Raw genomic sequence first — 16,607 nt, forward strand, 5'->3', positions numbered from 1 at the left:
TCTCCTCCTCCTCCTCTTCTTGAAGGACAGAAAGTGGTTCTCAGCATAATTTTAAAAATATAAATATAATATCTACAAATATTAGATCTACAAATACAAATAGGTTGAGATAGGTCGTGTATGTTGTACATGCATTATGTATATTGCACACAAACATATATAAAATCTCATCAGAGACACTTGCACAGGGCTTCAGATCTATATTTTTGTTTTTCGGCTGGAGGAAAAGTAAAATTTCATCTAAGATGTTTTCCTCCAGCAAAAAAGCAAAAATAAATATAGAACAACATTTGAAAGTTTTTCCATGGAGGATTTCAAGCTTTTCGGCTAAAAAACTTCACTCTTTGGCCTTGAGCTAAACCACCCATTTTCAGTTAGGAGCCTCTGACCAGCATCAGTTATAAAGGAAGAGGATTTATTCTGAATTGCAGAATGCAGCCACACAAAGTTCAAGTTACAAACATTTAATAAAATTTGTCATAAGTTACAATTGCATGACCAGCTGGCTCCAACAATGCAGGGAAAGGTCCATTCTGCTCTTCAGTGCTGAGACACTTTCTGCCAGGGGTGGGTGGAGGGGGAGAAAGCCAGCGACGGCTCCATTACCAGAAAATCCTGGCTGAGGTTCTGCAGGCCGAAAGGCAAGTGGAAAGGTCCCGGTGCAGCCCCATCACCGACACCAGCGACCCGACTGGTCCCCCCACAATTCAAGATGGCTGGAGAGCTGGACACAAGTCAGGAGTTGACCGCCATCGTTGGCAGGCAGGAAACGGATGTGAGGCAACGGAAGCCTTTTGGCCAGAAGGCCGCCCGCCCTCTGCAATCTCCCCGAAGGCAGCTGCACAGGTGGCAGGAAGGTCAGTGGGGCCACAGCAGGAAAGTCCGCTTTGGATTAAAGTCCCATAAGGCGCTGGTCTGGGTGCAGTGTGGAAGAGCTGCCTCCCGGAAGACAATTCCCCTGACGGCATCTCCAGAGCTGGAGGGCAAAGCAGCAGGCAAAGGCAGCCTGGCCACAGCGGTCACTCCAGGACAGCCATCAGGAGGTGCAGCTCCCGGAAGGCACTGCCGTGGCGGCCACTCAGGCCAGACCGGTTCTTGATGAAAGCGCTGATGGTTTTCAGTTGCTTGTAGCACATGTGGCACTTCTGGAGCCTGGGACAAGAAGGAAATAGCTGGCAGAAAGGGCGGCACCACTCCGCAAGGCTCCAATATAATTATTTGACACACTCAGAGACAGAGGTGGGCTGCTAAGGTGGGACAGCAATGCATGCTCGCGCCCGTGGCTCTGAGTGCTAGCGGAGCCCAGCGCAATTGTGCTACTGCACCTGGGCAGGGAGAGAAGCTTTGCTGGCTGGGGGATTCTGGGAGTTGCAGCACCGAAACCCAGGCACTACTGCGTGTCCACATGTGAATTCGCTACTTGTCCAGGTTCGATTTGGGTACCTCTCCGTTAGCTTTGGTGACGGGTGCCCCTGCTTGTCCGTGCGCAATTTCGCTACCTGGCCAGGTGCAGTAGCATAATTGCGCTGGACTCTGCTAGCACTCAGAGCCACAGGGGCGAGCACACGTCACCGTTCCACCTTAGCAGCCCACTTCTGCTCGGAGCAAAGAATCAACAAAGCAACGGTATCATTCATCATTAATCAGGAAAGCTGTGCTTGTCTATGTGTAGGCGGGGCCAGCAATGCCAGTTGAACCTACAGAGCCTCCTAAAGACAACTCTCCCCCGAAAGAACATGCGTGCTATTGCACATGCACGAGTGCCCAAACCTATAATTCAATGACTGGGGAGGGCGAAAAAAGCTCCTCCCGCCCCATGGAGGCCCTCTGGAGGCCAGAAACGGCCTGTTTCCCAACTTTGGTGGGCCCAGTAGGCTTGTGTTTCGCCCTCCCCAGACTCCAAAGGCTTCCCTGGAGCCGGGGGATGATAAAATAGCCCTCACTCATCCCCCCAGAGGCTCCCTGGAAGCCAAAAACACCCTCTCAGCAAAAAAATCAGCTGGTTGGTGCGCACATGCACGCTGGAGCTGAGCTAGGGCAATGGCTTGCGTGCCAGCACATATGGCTCTGCATGCCACCTCACTCAGGTCAATTAGCAAACAGAAGGCGGAAGGCCCAGAGGAGACCCTGCCCACAGGAAGGCAGCCTTTCTGATGCTCTGCTCCCTAAATAATGTTGAACAGGTTCAAGGGGACACAGATTCAACAAAGGCAAAAGAATATGGGAGCAATTGAGCCACTTGGAACTGCCGGTCAAGTTTGATAGCACTTCACATCCAATGTTAAGGGGACAATAATCCATTTTGGGGGTTTTTGGGGGGGGGGCAGGGAGAAAATAGGAACTGGACACCATCAGAAGCCTCTAATCAACCTTGGCAGAACATCTGGTAAAGTGGAAAGCGCGTGTGCATTTCTAGCCTAAATTTGGAATTCGCTATGTTCCGAGAAAGGCAGGACTACAGCAGGTTTACAGCATCCCAAGGCTGAGAGAAGTGAAGGCAACGTTACCTCTCTTCTCGGGAGATGTCCACTCCCACCGATGGGGGTGCAGTGAGGATGTCTGTAATCAGAGGCAGAAACCTTTGCAGAATGAGCTTCAGGGACGCACAGCCTGTCTGAACGTAACTGGCACGAGAGAAAGAGGATTGGGGAGAAGAAAGAGTGTGAAAAGACCTCCTTCCAGCGTCTCCAGGGGGCTGCCCACTTCTTCCTTCAGGGCAGGAACCGAAGCTCTTGGGACACAAAGAGAACAAACCAGACGGAACTTTCTTGAAAGAGTTTTTAACAAATCGATGGCTGTGGTGTCCTTGGTGCTTCCTGATCTGGATTGTCTGTAGGCAGGTGTTTCACTACTCAACTAGGTAACAGTGAGTGTGGAGTTTGCTAACTGACTACCGTATTTTTCAGAGTATAAGATGCACTTTAGTTTTGGGGGAGGAAAATAGGGAAAAGAATCTGCTTACCAGATATTCATCTGGCTAGCATCCTTAAGTCTGGTCAGCTTCAGCGCATCATTTTATCCCCTGGTTAAGGGCTTAAAAAAATTATTCAGAGAGAGTAACAATGAAAGAGCTTGCAAGCCAGTAATAGCTTTGTTAGCACCTGGTTAGGACTGGAAAGAAACTTACTCAGAGCAAGTTAGAGTAATGAAAAAACTCCTGCAAAGACTTAGGGCTTGGAAAACATTCTCGGCAGAGAGAAACAATGAAAGAGCCTGCAAGGTAAGAGCTGGGAAGATTGTTAGCAGCTGGTTAGGGCTGGGGGAAAAAAAAGCTACATTTAGTATATAAGACGCACCCTAATTATCAGCCTCTTTTAGGGAGGAACAAGGTGCGTCTTATACACAGAAAAATACGGTATTTACAATAACTTGCTGTGAGAGCATTGAAGTGTGTGTGGTTTTCTCCTTGATATAGATCCCTGCTTATCTGGGTGTTGGCTGCTGGAGAAGATGGGTCCTCTTAGTGTTCACTGAACTGTGGTGGGTGATGATTTTTATTGCAGTATTGCAGGCTAATTCAGCTCATTGCCAGCAGTTTGATCCTGGGCAGTTCAATGTTGACTCAGCCTTCCATCCTTCTGAGGTACAATGAGGACCCCGATTGTTGGGGGCGAGAGGCTGACTCTGTCAACCACATAGAAGGGACTGTAAAGCGGGACATGAGTCACCCTGGGTGAATAGGAGGCAATATACATTTAATAATAAATAAATAAAACATAGAAGTCTAAGTGCTATTGCTATTTGGTCCTTCTTAGCATTTTTAATTGTGTCATTTGAAGGAAGGCAAACCTGGTTTGTCTCTGTACTGAGGACTGATTTGTCTGAATGCTTCCTGTGTTTTTGCACTTAGCTTGGGCTAAGATCTTCGTGTTTCCTGGTCAAAACTTTGTAGTTATGAAGTAACCTGCACATCTGCATGCAACATCAATCTGGAAAAGGGCCTTTGGGTTCTGGCTGAGTATCTGCAAAAACTGCCTTAAAAATTATCTGGCAGATTTTCAGAAAGCTTTTAACAAAATGTTTAATCAAAGGCTTACAGGGAAAAAATAAGGCCAGTTAATCAGTCTGCAGAGGAACCGGTAGGCAATCAGGGCCTTCCATGACGACTGCCATTAAGGCATCTGCAGCCTCCTTTGCAGCCTGCAGCCTCCAACTCATAAACCCAAAGCCACTTCAGTGTCCCTGCGAATTATCTGGTACTGAGCAAAAGGCCGAAGAAGCCACACTGGGCAGCTGGCACTGGTGTGCGCAGCCAAGACCTCTCCAAAGGAAATGGGGAGCAACCGAAGGACGGAGATTTGCAAAGGCATGTGGGGGGAGACAAGGGCAAAGCTGGGGTGCCTTAGGCTCCAGAGGGCTCCTGATCAGGAGAGGAAAGCTGTGTAGCAGAAAAAAGACAATTGAATATCTTGTCTCATGTATCCTAGTGACTGGTCGGAGCCCACAGATTCGACCTTCTCCAGGTCCTGGCAGCCAAGCAATGCTGGCTGGGGGCCCCTGGGGGAAGGGCCTTCTCTGTGGTGGCCCTTTGGAGACAACTCCTCCCAGGGATTCGCACTGTTCCCACTCTCCTGGCCTTTGGGAAGATGCTGAAGACACATCTTTGCTGGCAGGCTTGGGGCTGTTGAACACAGATATTCCGCTCCAGCCCATGTTATGACAGAGTCAAGGATGAATGTGACTGAATGGTTTTAATCAGAGGGGTTTTTAGGTTTGTTAAAATTGGATTTTAGTATGTTTAATGGATTTTTAGATTTAAATTGGTTTAGTCTTAACTTCAACTTCTACTGCGTCGTGTTTATGTATATTTTATGTTGAAAGCCTCCCTGAGTCTCTGGAAAAGAGCTGCCTAGAAATCGGAATCAATCAAATTAAGGATTAGGCAGCCTGGCTCCTTTGTAGCAACGAGAGGGGCCGGCCCTTCCATTGTGGAGTAAAGCCTCCACATTTTATTTACAGGGATGATGTAAAGCAGAGTGTCTGGCTCAAGGCCTGTGGGCCGGATCTGGCCCCTGGGGTGCTTTGATCTGGCCCACAGCAAAGGGCCTCCACTGTGGTGCCTCTGCCGGCAAAAATGCAGCTTGGAAGGGTGCGAGGGCTTCCTGAAATCTTCTGCCCTTGAAAAGGGAGCTTGGTGTGGCCTCGCTCCACTTTTGCTGGCAGAGGGTTGCCGGAAGCCTCTGCAGCCTTCCAAGGTTCGCTGGCCGAGCCCTCAGGCCACCATGGGGACCCCCGACATGAGTGATGCTGAGCTGACCCTCAGTGAAGTCCAGTTGGATGCCCCTGATGCAAAGCTTCACCTTGGCTTGTGCTGCCTCTCACCTCGGCCCTCAAGCAGCCAGCTGACCTCCCCACCGCTGCGTCAGGCTTGGCCCAAGTCATCTTACGGCCCCAAGAAAGTTACCTTTCGTACTTGCTCTGCAGCAGCTTTTCTATTTGTGGCAAGACCACCGTGCACAGGTCCAATTTCCAAAGCGATCTGGGAAAAGGAGAGAGGTTCCCCTGGACTTACAGCATCCTTCCCTTCTGGAGTCCCCAGGCAGAGACTGACCGACTGCCCGAGGCAAAGTCTTGGCTGGAGCAGCCAAAGACAGCAGAAGGTGAGATAGACTGCCCCCACCCCTTCAGCCTGCAGACTCTCTTCTCCCCACCACGAATGAAAGCCTGCCGTGGCTTCAGGAACAGCATTCTGTGCCCTGAGCCATCTATGGGGCCATGTGTCCCGCCAGGCAGGTCAAGGAAGAATATGTGGGTCCTTCTATGTCAAGCGGTCTGATTTCATAAAAGTGCCCAGCACAACCATCATGGATTTTGAGGAAATTTGGTGTGAACATGCACACACCGGTCCCTATTTTTAGGGCTTTAGATATCAGCGATGAAATATCAGCCCTATTCTTAGGAAGTTTGAAACATGTCCTTTCTAATGAGAATGATATAACAGAGTTTCCGGAAGGTCTTTTTTTGTAAAATCGGGCTGAAAATTTTATATTCAAAATCCTTGTGTTGCTATATTATTATCCACAAAGTTTCATGTTTCTCATACTTTTCCTTCCAGAGAAATAAGAAGCCAAACTTTTTGGCTTTGTCCACATTATCTAGATGGAGATCGTTCATGAGAATGTTTTTTATTATTTTGTTTAATAGAACACAACATGTTATACAAGATAGTCAAGTTTTATTTCTCTCAACGAAGTATTGCCAGAGATATTATGTCTCAAAGTTGCTGAAACCTCAGAGTCATCCTGGCAAAGGCTGCAATATGGGGCCATGCAAATAACTATATCTCTGCAAGTATTGCATTGGCAAGTGTAACACTACCAATGTTCATTGGGGACATGTGTGACCAAATTTCATCAAAATCCATGATGGTCGAGCTGGGAGCCCCAGGCCACTTGACATGGAATGACCTATACGTGGGTGCCCAGGAGAGCAATCACACATCTCGCTACACCAGCTCATCCTCTGGGACCTCCAGGGTTTCCAGGCTGTGAATGGAAACTCGGATCCAGGCACCAGAACCCAGCCAGCCCAACCAATGCCGCCCCCCCCCCCCCCGCCCAGCAGAAGAAAGGCAGACTGAGACTTACGCCTTTTGGTTTACGATGTTGAGAAGGTCAACCACCACCGAGAGGTCATTGATGGCCACAGCAGAGTCTACTGAAGTCTGAGGAGAAACCACAGTGGTGGAATCAGATTACGGCAAGGAACCTCAGTGATAGCATTAGCATTTAGACTTATATACCGGTTCACAGTGCTTTCCAGCCCTCTCTCCCTCTCTAAGCAGTTTACAGAGGATAAGCCTCTTTCCCCCAGCAATCTGGGTCCTCATTTGACCAACCTTGGAAGGATGGAAGGCTGAGTCAAACTTGAGCCTAGTGAAATTTGATCTGCCAAACTGCTGGCAGCCAGTGATCAGCAGAAGTAGCTTGCAGTACTGCGCTCTAACCACTGCACCACCGAGGCTCTTAGTAGGTAGGCAGGTGAAAACTGAGAGTAGTGGGACTCCAGACGTAGTGGGACTCCACAAGTCCCAGCATCCTTCACCCTCTACTGGATTTGCTTCTACAGATCAACAGCATCTATTCGGTCAAACAGACGTTGAAGCTGTGGGGTCCTTGCTCCTCTCTGAGCTTGGCTGTTTTCTTGGAAACATTTCGTAACATCAGCACCCTGAGAGAATGGGACTTGCTCTCATCTTAAATAAATGTGTGTGCCACAAGGGTCTGTTCTGGGTCCTATTCTTTTTAATATGTTAGTGAGTGACATAGGGGAAGGTTTGGTAGGGAAGGTTTCCCTATTTGCTGATGACTCTAAAGTGTGCAATAGGGGTGATATTCCTGGAGGCATCTGTAATATGGCAAATGATTTAGCTTTACTAGATAAGTGGTCAAAGCAATGGAAACTGCAGTTTAATGTTTCCAAACGTAAAATAATGCACTTGGGCAAAAGGAATCCTCAATCTGAGTATTGTATTGGCAGTTCTGTGTTAGCAAAAACTTCAGAAGAGAAGGATTTAGGGGTAGTGATTTTTGACAGTCTCAAAATGGGTGAACAGTGCGGTCAGGGGATAGGGAATGCTTGGCTGCATAGCTAGAGGTATAATAAGCAGAGCGCTGGTGAGACCCCATTTGGAATACTGTGTTCAGTTCTGGAGACCTCACCTACAAAAAGATATGGATAAAATTGAACGGGTCCAAAGACGGGCTACAAAAATGGGGGAAGGCCTTAAGCATAAAACTGACCAGGAAAGACTTCATGAACTCAATCTGTATAGTCTGGAGGATAGAAGGAAAAGGAGGGACATGATCGAAACATTTAAATATGTTAAAGGATTAAATAAGGTCCAGGAGAAAAGTGTTTTTAATAGGAAAGTGAACACAAGAACAAGGGGCCACAATCTGAGATAAATTGGGGAAAACATCAGAAGCAATGTGAGAAAATATTACTTTACTGAAATAGTAGTAGATGCTTGGAACAAACGTTCAGCAGACGTGGTTGGTAAATCCACAGTAACTGAATTTAAATACGCCTGGGATAAACATAGATCCATCCTAAGATAAAATACAGGAAGTAGTATAAGGGCAGACTAGATGGACCAGGAGGTCTTTTTCTGCCAAGTCCATCTTCTATGTTTCTATGAGATTAGATTAGATTAGATTTATTCGATTTGTATGCTGCCCTTCTCCGGAGACTCGGAGCGTCTCACAACACAAAACATGGTACAATGAGACGTTGAAGGGTTTGCAGCAATCCAACCACCCCAGAAGTAAGTAATTCAGCAGTGTTCACTTATATAAGAAACTTCTTTATAGAGAATACCCATGCAGGAGAAGCCAGAATCAGAACTCAGAATCCATACGCACAGAATCAATATAATCACAGAAGCTATAGAATACAGAGGCAATAATGCAAGGACAAACCAACTCTTTTATACGTAACGGTCAAGCTAAGCCACACCCAGGCTCCGGGCCATCCGGGTCGCCAAACAGTCCCCATTGGCTGACCTGTTACCATGTGTATTCCAATTGATGAACTCTCACACGTTGATAGAGTATTTTGCATATAAAATGAGAACAAACCCCACTTTTCAAGCTGTGATGCTGTTACCTGATTGGGTAATGAGATGTCTTCAAGAAAACAACCAAGCTCAGAAAACACCAAGGATCGAGGATCGCAACAGTTCAACCCTGAGCTCCAGAGACTCTCTTCACTTGCATGACAAGAGTCCTCTTTTGGGCAGAAGGGACTCACCTGGGGGCAAATCCTGCGGCTGAGGCAGGAAGGCCAAATTGAGTCACTCCCATAAGCCATTTTCCAAATTCATATGTACCACCAGACCAAAGACAATATTGACCAGAAGATCGAAAGATTTCCAAACTCCAGATCCTGAGAGGCTAAATGTCAACTTGCTTAGCATCTGTGATCACCTGTGCCCAAGTCATCTGGGGGTCGGTAAGTTCCAGCCTATATGCAGGTTGGGTTTGACTGGGACCAATCTCCCCATGTGGCAACATGCCAAGTCCCTCTGTTCCAATCCTGTCGCGACAGGTCAAAAGCAAGAGTAGAACATAACATCTTTGGTGCAAAAGCCTGACGGAACCAGAAATGGTAACTAAGATTATAGTCAGAGAAGAAACTGAAATGAAATCCTAAAGTTCATTAGCGATTACAGAAGAAACAGGTGAAAATGCTCCCATGAAGTTAGTTCTGTACTGTGGCAACTCAGTGTGAGCAGGAAGGGATCTGCTTCCCACCAAAGGCACAGCTGTAGAATAGCTGGCATAAAAGTCCAATAAATGTATAAATAAACCCAGGAAGGTGTTATGCCAGGCTTCACGTTACAAGCCCCAATTAAGTCAGAAATGTAAATTCAAACACACACGCTGTTGTAAACAGAAAAGCAATTTATCCAAAATAATGCTGTGTACACAGACTTTAAACTGAGTAAATTAGCTCACACACAGATAACAGTCCTTGAAAGCTGTGAGAGAGAAAAACAAACAGAGCAGATAAGAGCAGCTGTGAGAGCATCACAGCCAAACCTCTTCAAGTGAATCCACAAGATTTACTTAGCTATGAAATATCCCAAACAGTCTGTGAAAGTCCAGGAACCATGCAAACACGACATGCCCTTTTCCAAACGGATAAACTCCCACATGCACTCTCTGCAACGCTGGTAATTTATCAGCAACCCCATTAGCCACAGGTGTTCTCCCTTATCTCCGATACCTGCGCAGTTGGTCCCTTCTAGCCATGAGCCTGCGCATTCTGGCATCTATCCACCGATCCTCCTTCTCCGATGACCCACTAATGGGGTCATTAACTAATGGGCTGGCTGCATCCATCTCTCTATCTGATTCTTTTTCTCCCCCAGCGTCTGACCATGGCAAGGAATCCTCACTGTCCGAAGCTGATGACAGTAAGACAAGTCTCTCGGAACCTGAGGACTCTCCTAAACCAGCATCCAAATTCCCCGTTGCAGGAGCTGGCCCAGAGCCAACCACAACAGAAGGATCTTAGGTTTAGGCAGAAAATGGGGGGTCCGAGAAGACATCCATAGAGGCAGCTTCTTCTGCAGAAGAGCATCACAATAAACAGGAGATCAAAATTTTAGGGATTCTGAATTTGTGCTGCTTCTTTCAAGAATGTGATTGAAATTGTCTGATTGAGTAATACATTGGGGTTTTAGCTGTAGTTTTTTAATGTATTACATTTGTCTTGTATGCTTTGTTTCTATATTTATTCTGTGAGCCGCCCTGAGTTTTCGGAGAAGGGTGGCATACAAATCTATTAAATCAGTGTTTTTCAACCAGTGTGCCGTGGCACACTAGTGTGCCGTGAGACATGGTCAGGTGTGCCGCGAAGAAGGAAGCTCAGGTTCCAGTCTCGCAACTTTTTGCTGAGAGAGAAAGAGAGAGTGAGAGAGAGAGAGAAAGAAAGCGAGAGAGAGAAAGAAAGAGAGAGAGAAAGCAAGAGAGAGAAAGAAAAGAGAAAGAGAAAACAAGAGTGAGAGAGAAAGAAAGCAAGAAAGAGAGAGAAAGAAAGCAAGAGAGAGAGAGAAAAGGAGAGGAAGGGAGAGAGAGAAATGAGCAAAAAGGGGAGGAAAAAAGAGAAATGAGAAAATGATTGAGGCAGAGAATGAGAGGAAAGAGAGAGAAACAAAAGAGAGAGAGAGAAGTGACTCTTGATTTAAAGCATATGATAAAAAGCACCCAAAGAATAAGAGAGAGAAAACCCCCAGCCCTCACCTGTTTTTGGAAATGGTTCAAGAGTGTGTACACACACACACACACACACACACAAGTGGGGGAGGAGGCAGGGATGGAAAAAGAGAGGAGAGTGTCTTAGAGTGTCATTTTAGTTGGTGGTGTGCCCCAGGATTTTGTAAATGTAAAAAATGTGCCGCGGCTCAAAAAAGGTTGAAAATCACTGTATTAAATAATGATAATAACAAGAAGAATGCGAGTTAGGACTAGATTTTGCGGTGCTGAAATAGGAGATTCTGTTTGATCAACTAACCATACCAGCTGCTGGCATACAAGTCATTGCCCTAGCTCAGCTCCAACATGCATGTGCATGCTGGCCAGTTGATTTTCTGCTTACACGGAGGCTCTGGGAGGATATTTGTGGCTTCCAGAGGGCCTTCGGGGGAATAGCAGAGGGCATTTTTGCCCTCTCCAGGCTCCAGGGAAGCCTCTAGAGCCTGGGGAGGGTGAAAAACAAGTCTACCGGGTCCACCAGAAGTTGGGAAATGGGCCATTTCTAGCCCCCAGAGTGAGGGGGAGGCCGTTTTCACCCTTCCCAGGCATTGAATTATGGGTGTGGGCACTCATGTATGCACGATTGCGCACGTACATGCACTTTTGGCACTCATGGGAAAAAAGGTTCACCCTCACTGTCATACACTAAATAAATAAATAAATAATGGGGAAATTGACCCATCTAGTGATAGAATGCTGGAGTCCTGTACAACGGTCAAAGCTTGAGACCCAGGCCAGAGAAGCCCTCACCCGCCCAGCCTCCAGGCATACCTTGATGTCCCCCGTACTCCACACCGCTCTCACAGTGTCGAGATTCTTATGGCGACTGGTCAGCACCACACACATGGTCTCGTGGCCCTTCCGGATCTGGGACATGGCCTCCTCGTCCACAATTTCCGCCAGGCCCTGGTTCTTCACGGCCTGCAAGCAGAGAGACAAAAGGCGGGAGGGGAGCCTGAAGGCTTGCAAAGGACCTCGCTTCCTAGCAGTCATGAACCAAAAGAGCCTCCTTCTTTGGAGGCAACAGGATTGCAGCTTAGGAACAAAGCAATGAAGGAGGACGATGCAAGTTGCCAAGGGAAAAAAAATCCCTCTGGTTCTGTTACCAGGTAAAATAGGACAAGTTGGTCACCTACCACCTCCTGGCGGTCAATATAAATAAGAACACTACCCAGAAAATACACTGTTTTAAGAGACATTCCTAAGAATGGATGCGGCTCTGGACCACAAAGTTGCCTCTTTCTTCCTCGGGGGCTTTCTATCCCTCAGCCGCCCACTTTCAGGACAAGGGAGTAACAAAATAAGAGAGTTTGGAAGGGACCTTGGAGGTCTTCTAGTCTACCCCCCCTGCACAAGCAGGAAACCCTCTACCAGTGATGGCGAACCTTTCTGGCACTGAGTGCCCAGACGGAACATGCGTGCATGTGTGTGCTTGCGCATGGGCCGGAGCACTGGAAGATCACCTGGCCAATGCATGCATGCCTGTTTTTTGGCTAGTTTTGGCCATTTTTCTGGCAATTTCCTAGCAGTTTTTGGTCCCCAAAATGGCTCCCCAAAGGGCCTGGTTTTTGGCTGTTTGGGGGCCCTTTTTGAGGCGGTTTTTCAGCGCTCTAGCTGGCCAGTATGATGTCTATGCCACAAACCAGAAGAGCAGCTGGCAATAGTTTACACGCCACCTCTGGCATGTGTGCCATAGGTTCGCCATCCAGGCCCTATACCAGGGGTAGGCAAAGTTGGCTCTTCTATGACTGGTGGACTTCAACTCCCAGAATTCCCGAGCCAATCATGCTAGCTCGGGAATTCTGGGTCTTAAGTCCACATGTCAAAGAAGAGCCAACTTTGCCTACCCCTGCCCTATACCATTTCAGACAAATGCCTGTCCAATCTCTTCTTTGAAAGCTTCCAGCATTAAAGACAACTTCTGGAGGGAAGGCCGTCCCCAATTAATCGCCTTTACTATCAGGAAATTTCTCCTCCTTTCTAGGTTGCTTTCTAAATATTAATATTTCACTGGTTCACTTATTTTACTGTTAATAGTTTACTGTTTGCACCCTAAATAGCAATATCACTTAGACTTATATACCAAGACAACTAGACACAAGAAAAAGTTTTTTCCCGAACGCCCTCACTCTGCTAAACAAATAATTCCCTCAACACTGTCAAACTTTTTACTATTAGTACTAGTGTTTTCTCATCATTCCTCTCACCCATTTCCTCACACTTAGGACTGTGTGACTGTAACTTGTTGCTTGTATCTTAAATTTTTTAATTAATATTGATTGTTTCTTCATTGCTTATTTGATCCTTATGACAATTATTAAGTATTGTACCACATGATTCTTGACAAATGTATCTTTTTCTTTTACGTACACTGAGACAAAGACACATTTGTCTTAGTGTACATACATTTGTCTCACTGCACCAAGACAAATTCCTTGTGTGTCCAATCACACTTGACCAATAAAGAATTCTATTCTATTCCATTCATATGATGCTTCACAGTGCTTTTACATTTCTCTCTAAGTGGTTTAACAGAATCAACCTCTTGCCCCCAACAATCTGAGTCTTCATTTCACCCACCAGCATAGTTCCCTCTAAGCTGAGCAGTGAGCAATCGCTCACTTAAAAATCATCATCAACTCAGAGTTTTCCAAACCTGCCCAGAAGCAGAGAGGGAAAGAGTGAGAGGGAAGGAGAGAGAGAGGAAGAGAGAGAAACAGATAGAAAAAAGAGAGGAAGGAAGAGAGATAAAAAATCAAAATCTAGTTTGAAACTAGCTCAACTATTTAAGTGGCATTTTGATATTGATAGAGTTGCCCTATTATGAGCTCACTCTTATAGACACACCGTACAGTATTTTATTTTGAAATTCTCTGAGTCAAAACAGGGTGGGTTTTTTATTTGTTTATTAGTTTGTTTGTTTATTTATTTATTTAATTAATATTTCTGTGCCGTCCAGTCCCGAAGGCACTGCCGCTCAGACACTATATTTTTCCGCCCAGCCCCCCAAAAAATTAGAGGGAACACTGCCCACCAGGCTAAGTCAACCTTGAGCCTGATGAGATTTGAACAGGTGAACTACAACCAGCAGTCAGCAGAAACAGCTTGCAATGCTGCACTCTAACCACTGCGCCACCAAGGCTCCAAAGACTGCTGGGCCTTTGGTCAAATCCAAAGCTGCTCCCTGTCTTAGCTGCTGAGCAAAAGTCTTCGGAGAGGGGCGGCATACAAATCTAATAAATTATATTATTTTAAATTTAAATAATAAATGTAAATAAATTATTATTATTATTGTTATTTCTTCTCTCTTTTTTTGGCAAGCAAGAAACCTACCGGCAGGAAGTCGGAGGCCTTCAGCCCAATGGGCTCATTCCTGGCGGCTGGGATCACCGAGGGCTCCACCCGCGTGATCGGGGTTGAGGCAGCTACGGGTGGTCTCTGCACAGGGTCTGTCTGTGGTAGGAAAGGACAGGACAGTCACACAGTTTTCCAGGGCAGAAAGATAAGAAAAAGAGGGAGAGAGATCGAGGGGGAGGGAGGGGGAGAGACTCACCCAGAGAGAGAGAGAGAGAAAGAAAGAAAGGGGATTTTACCTATGCTGGTTTTCACAGGAAAAGTTTAGAATTGGCTTTGCTATTTCTGTTCCTATGTGGAATTATCAGTCAAGTTAGACTCTTGGTAAAATAATGTTCTTTTGCTGCATTTACCAATGGGACAGTTGACAGAGACAGAAAGAGAGAGAGATGTTGCTTGAAAGCCTAAAACTGGGGAACAGCAATTTTGTTGTCTTAAATCTGTGACTTGTTTCCAACTAACTTTTGGCCTCTGGATTAAAAAATAATAATAGTTGTTGTCTATCACGTCAACTTTTTAAGCTACAGGATACCCTCAAAAGTCATACAAATTGTGCATATAAAGGAAAGGAAAGTAAAAACTTACCAAATATACTGTTTACAAATAATAATTTTATTCATATAACGGCTACAATAGTTACTGCAAGTTAAATTGTGTTCATACAAATAGTTGTTTTTTTATCAAACGATAATTATAGATATTATGGTAAAAGCTTTCGCTTATAGCTTTTTCTGGAGTGTTAATCTGTGGACATTTTCGCTTGATGCTCCAACAATAGTCAGCCATCATATGTGCATCCCATCTACCTTGATGCTCACCCCTGACTGCACCAAGATTTTACAGGAAGTTAGCAAGATGGCTATGTAAAAAATGCAATTTGATGCTCATATTGCCTAATTCACTATAATATTTGCAACATATTTTGCTGATAAAGTATATATGTGTATACACACATATACTCATATACACACACTGCTAAAAAAAAGAGTGTTTCCTTTAACACTCAAAGAACACCTCGTAGATCTGTATGAATGAAATATTCTCCTTGAATACTTTGTTCTGTACAAAGTTGAATGTGCACAACAGCAGGTGAAATTGATTGTCAGTCAGTGTTTCTTCCTAAGTGGACAGTTTGATTTCAAAGAAGTTTGATTTACTTGGTTTATATTGTGTTGCTTAAGTGTTCCCTTTATTTTCTTGAGCAGTATATATATAAGGTGTAGAGAAAAAACTTGACGTGGTAGAAGAAAACTAACGACAGTTTTGAAACCAGCATGCCTAATTAACTATATATCCAGAAATTTAAGAATATTAAAATAACAATCCTTTTCAAATTACACACTGAATTTGATTATTTTAATTATATAAATTTTTGTATTAATGATTAAGATAAGGTGGTAGGAATGATGATAGATATATAGAAATGGAGAATTTAATAACCAAAATGACTTTCTTTATCGATTGTGTTTGCCAAAACAAGAAAATGAAAGAATACAAGGAGGGTGTTGTTTTTGTAAATGTATTTATATTGTTATGGGTACGTATTCCTTTTTCTTTTCTTTTTGCTTTTTTTCTGTTTTCTTTTCTTTTTCTTTGTTGTTATTGTTTGTACGTCTATATTCCTTTCAAATTTTAAACTTTAAAAACTATTTTAAAAAAATAACTATAAAAAAGCTCCAGAATCAAACTCAACAGAGATGGTGTTACAAATTGTTCCCCAGTATCATCAGGCCCTTGGCCAAAGAGGGCTTCGGGCACAAGCCTTCTCTCTCCTGCCTTTCATCGCGCTTGCTCAGGATTGGCTAGTGGAAAGAAGCCCCTCATTTGCCCCCCTCCTCCCCAATGCAGGATGCGTCTGGTGGTGGCCTTCACCCCCGAAGGAGCAGCCCTGATCCGGAGCACCTACCTTCTCCGGGCCTGGCAGAGGGGATGCGGCCTCTGCTGCTGGACCAGCCCATGAGGCTTCTTTCACAGGTGCTGCCGCCTCTAGAGGGAGAGAGGGAAAAGGGTCTCCTGGGAGAAGGCAAAAAAAGCCCTCCAACAACCACCAAACCCATGCTGCTGGGCAGAAGGTGGGCACAAGAGCAGCAGCCTTTGGACCCCCTGAAGCTTTACAAGGGTGGTGCACAAAAGGTACACTTGACAAAAGATGGAAGGGGATGCCCGAAAACTGTGTCCCCCCCTCCCCGGAATCCCTTGAAGAAGCCTGGCCAAGAAATCCAAGTAAATAAATAAATTGAAGCAGCAGGTGGCAGAGGTGGGCTGCTAAGGTGGGACGGTGACGCATTCTCGCCCCTGGGGCTCTGAGTGCTGGCGGAGTCCAGTGCAATTCTGCTACTGCACCTGGGCAGGGAGCGAAATCCCATGCAGACACGCAGGGGCGACCGTGGTTGCCCAGGTGCAGTAGCAGAATTGCACTGGACTCCGCCAGCACTCAGTTGACATGCGTCACCGTCCCACCTTAGCAGCCCAACTCTCTCAGGTGGGAATTTT

At 45.7% G+C, this 16,607-nt stretch overlaps 1 protein-coding gene across 3 annotated transcripts in view; it reads right to left on the minus strand.

The window, feature by feature from the left end:
* Positions 1-398: 398 nt before the first annotated feature.
* The window catches only part of KATNB1 (katanin regulatory subunit B1), a 36,898-nt gene continuing 20,689 nt past the window's right edge, over positions 399-16,607 (minus strand). For 2 of the 3 annotated variants that reach the window (XM_070760648.1, XM_070760649.1), the window contains exons 14-20: positions 16,021-16,100; positions 14,094-14,213; positions 11,532-11,681; positions 6,588-6,664; positions 5,405-5,479; positions 2,508-2,624; positions 399-1,152 (exon numbers count right to left, since the gene is read on the minus strand). In XM_070760648.1, the coding sequence (XP_070616749.1) occupies positions 1,020-1,152; positions 2,508-2,624; positions 5,405-5,479; positions 6,588-6,664; positions 11,532-11,681; positions 14,094-14,213; positions 16,021-16,100 (752 nt within the window). In that variant the 3' untranslated portion in view covers positions 399-1,019. The remainder of the gene's footprint in view (positions 1,153-2,507; positions 2,625-5,404; positions 5,480-6,587; positions 6,665-11,531; positions 11,682-14,093; positions 14,214-16,020; positions 16,101-16,607) is intronic. The other variant, XM_070760650.1, reaches the window with a different exon arrangement.

This window comes from Erythrolamprus reginae, chromosome 9 (assembly GCF_031021105.1).
Source record: "Erythrolamprus reginae isolate rEryReg1 chromosome 9, rEryReg1.hap1, whole genome shotgun sequence".
Classification (NCBI taxonomy): domain Eukaryota; kingdom Metazoa; phylum Chordata; class Lepidosauria; order Squamata; family Dipsadidae; genus Erythrolamprus; species Erythrolamprus reginae.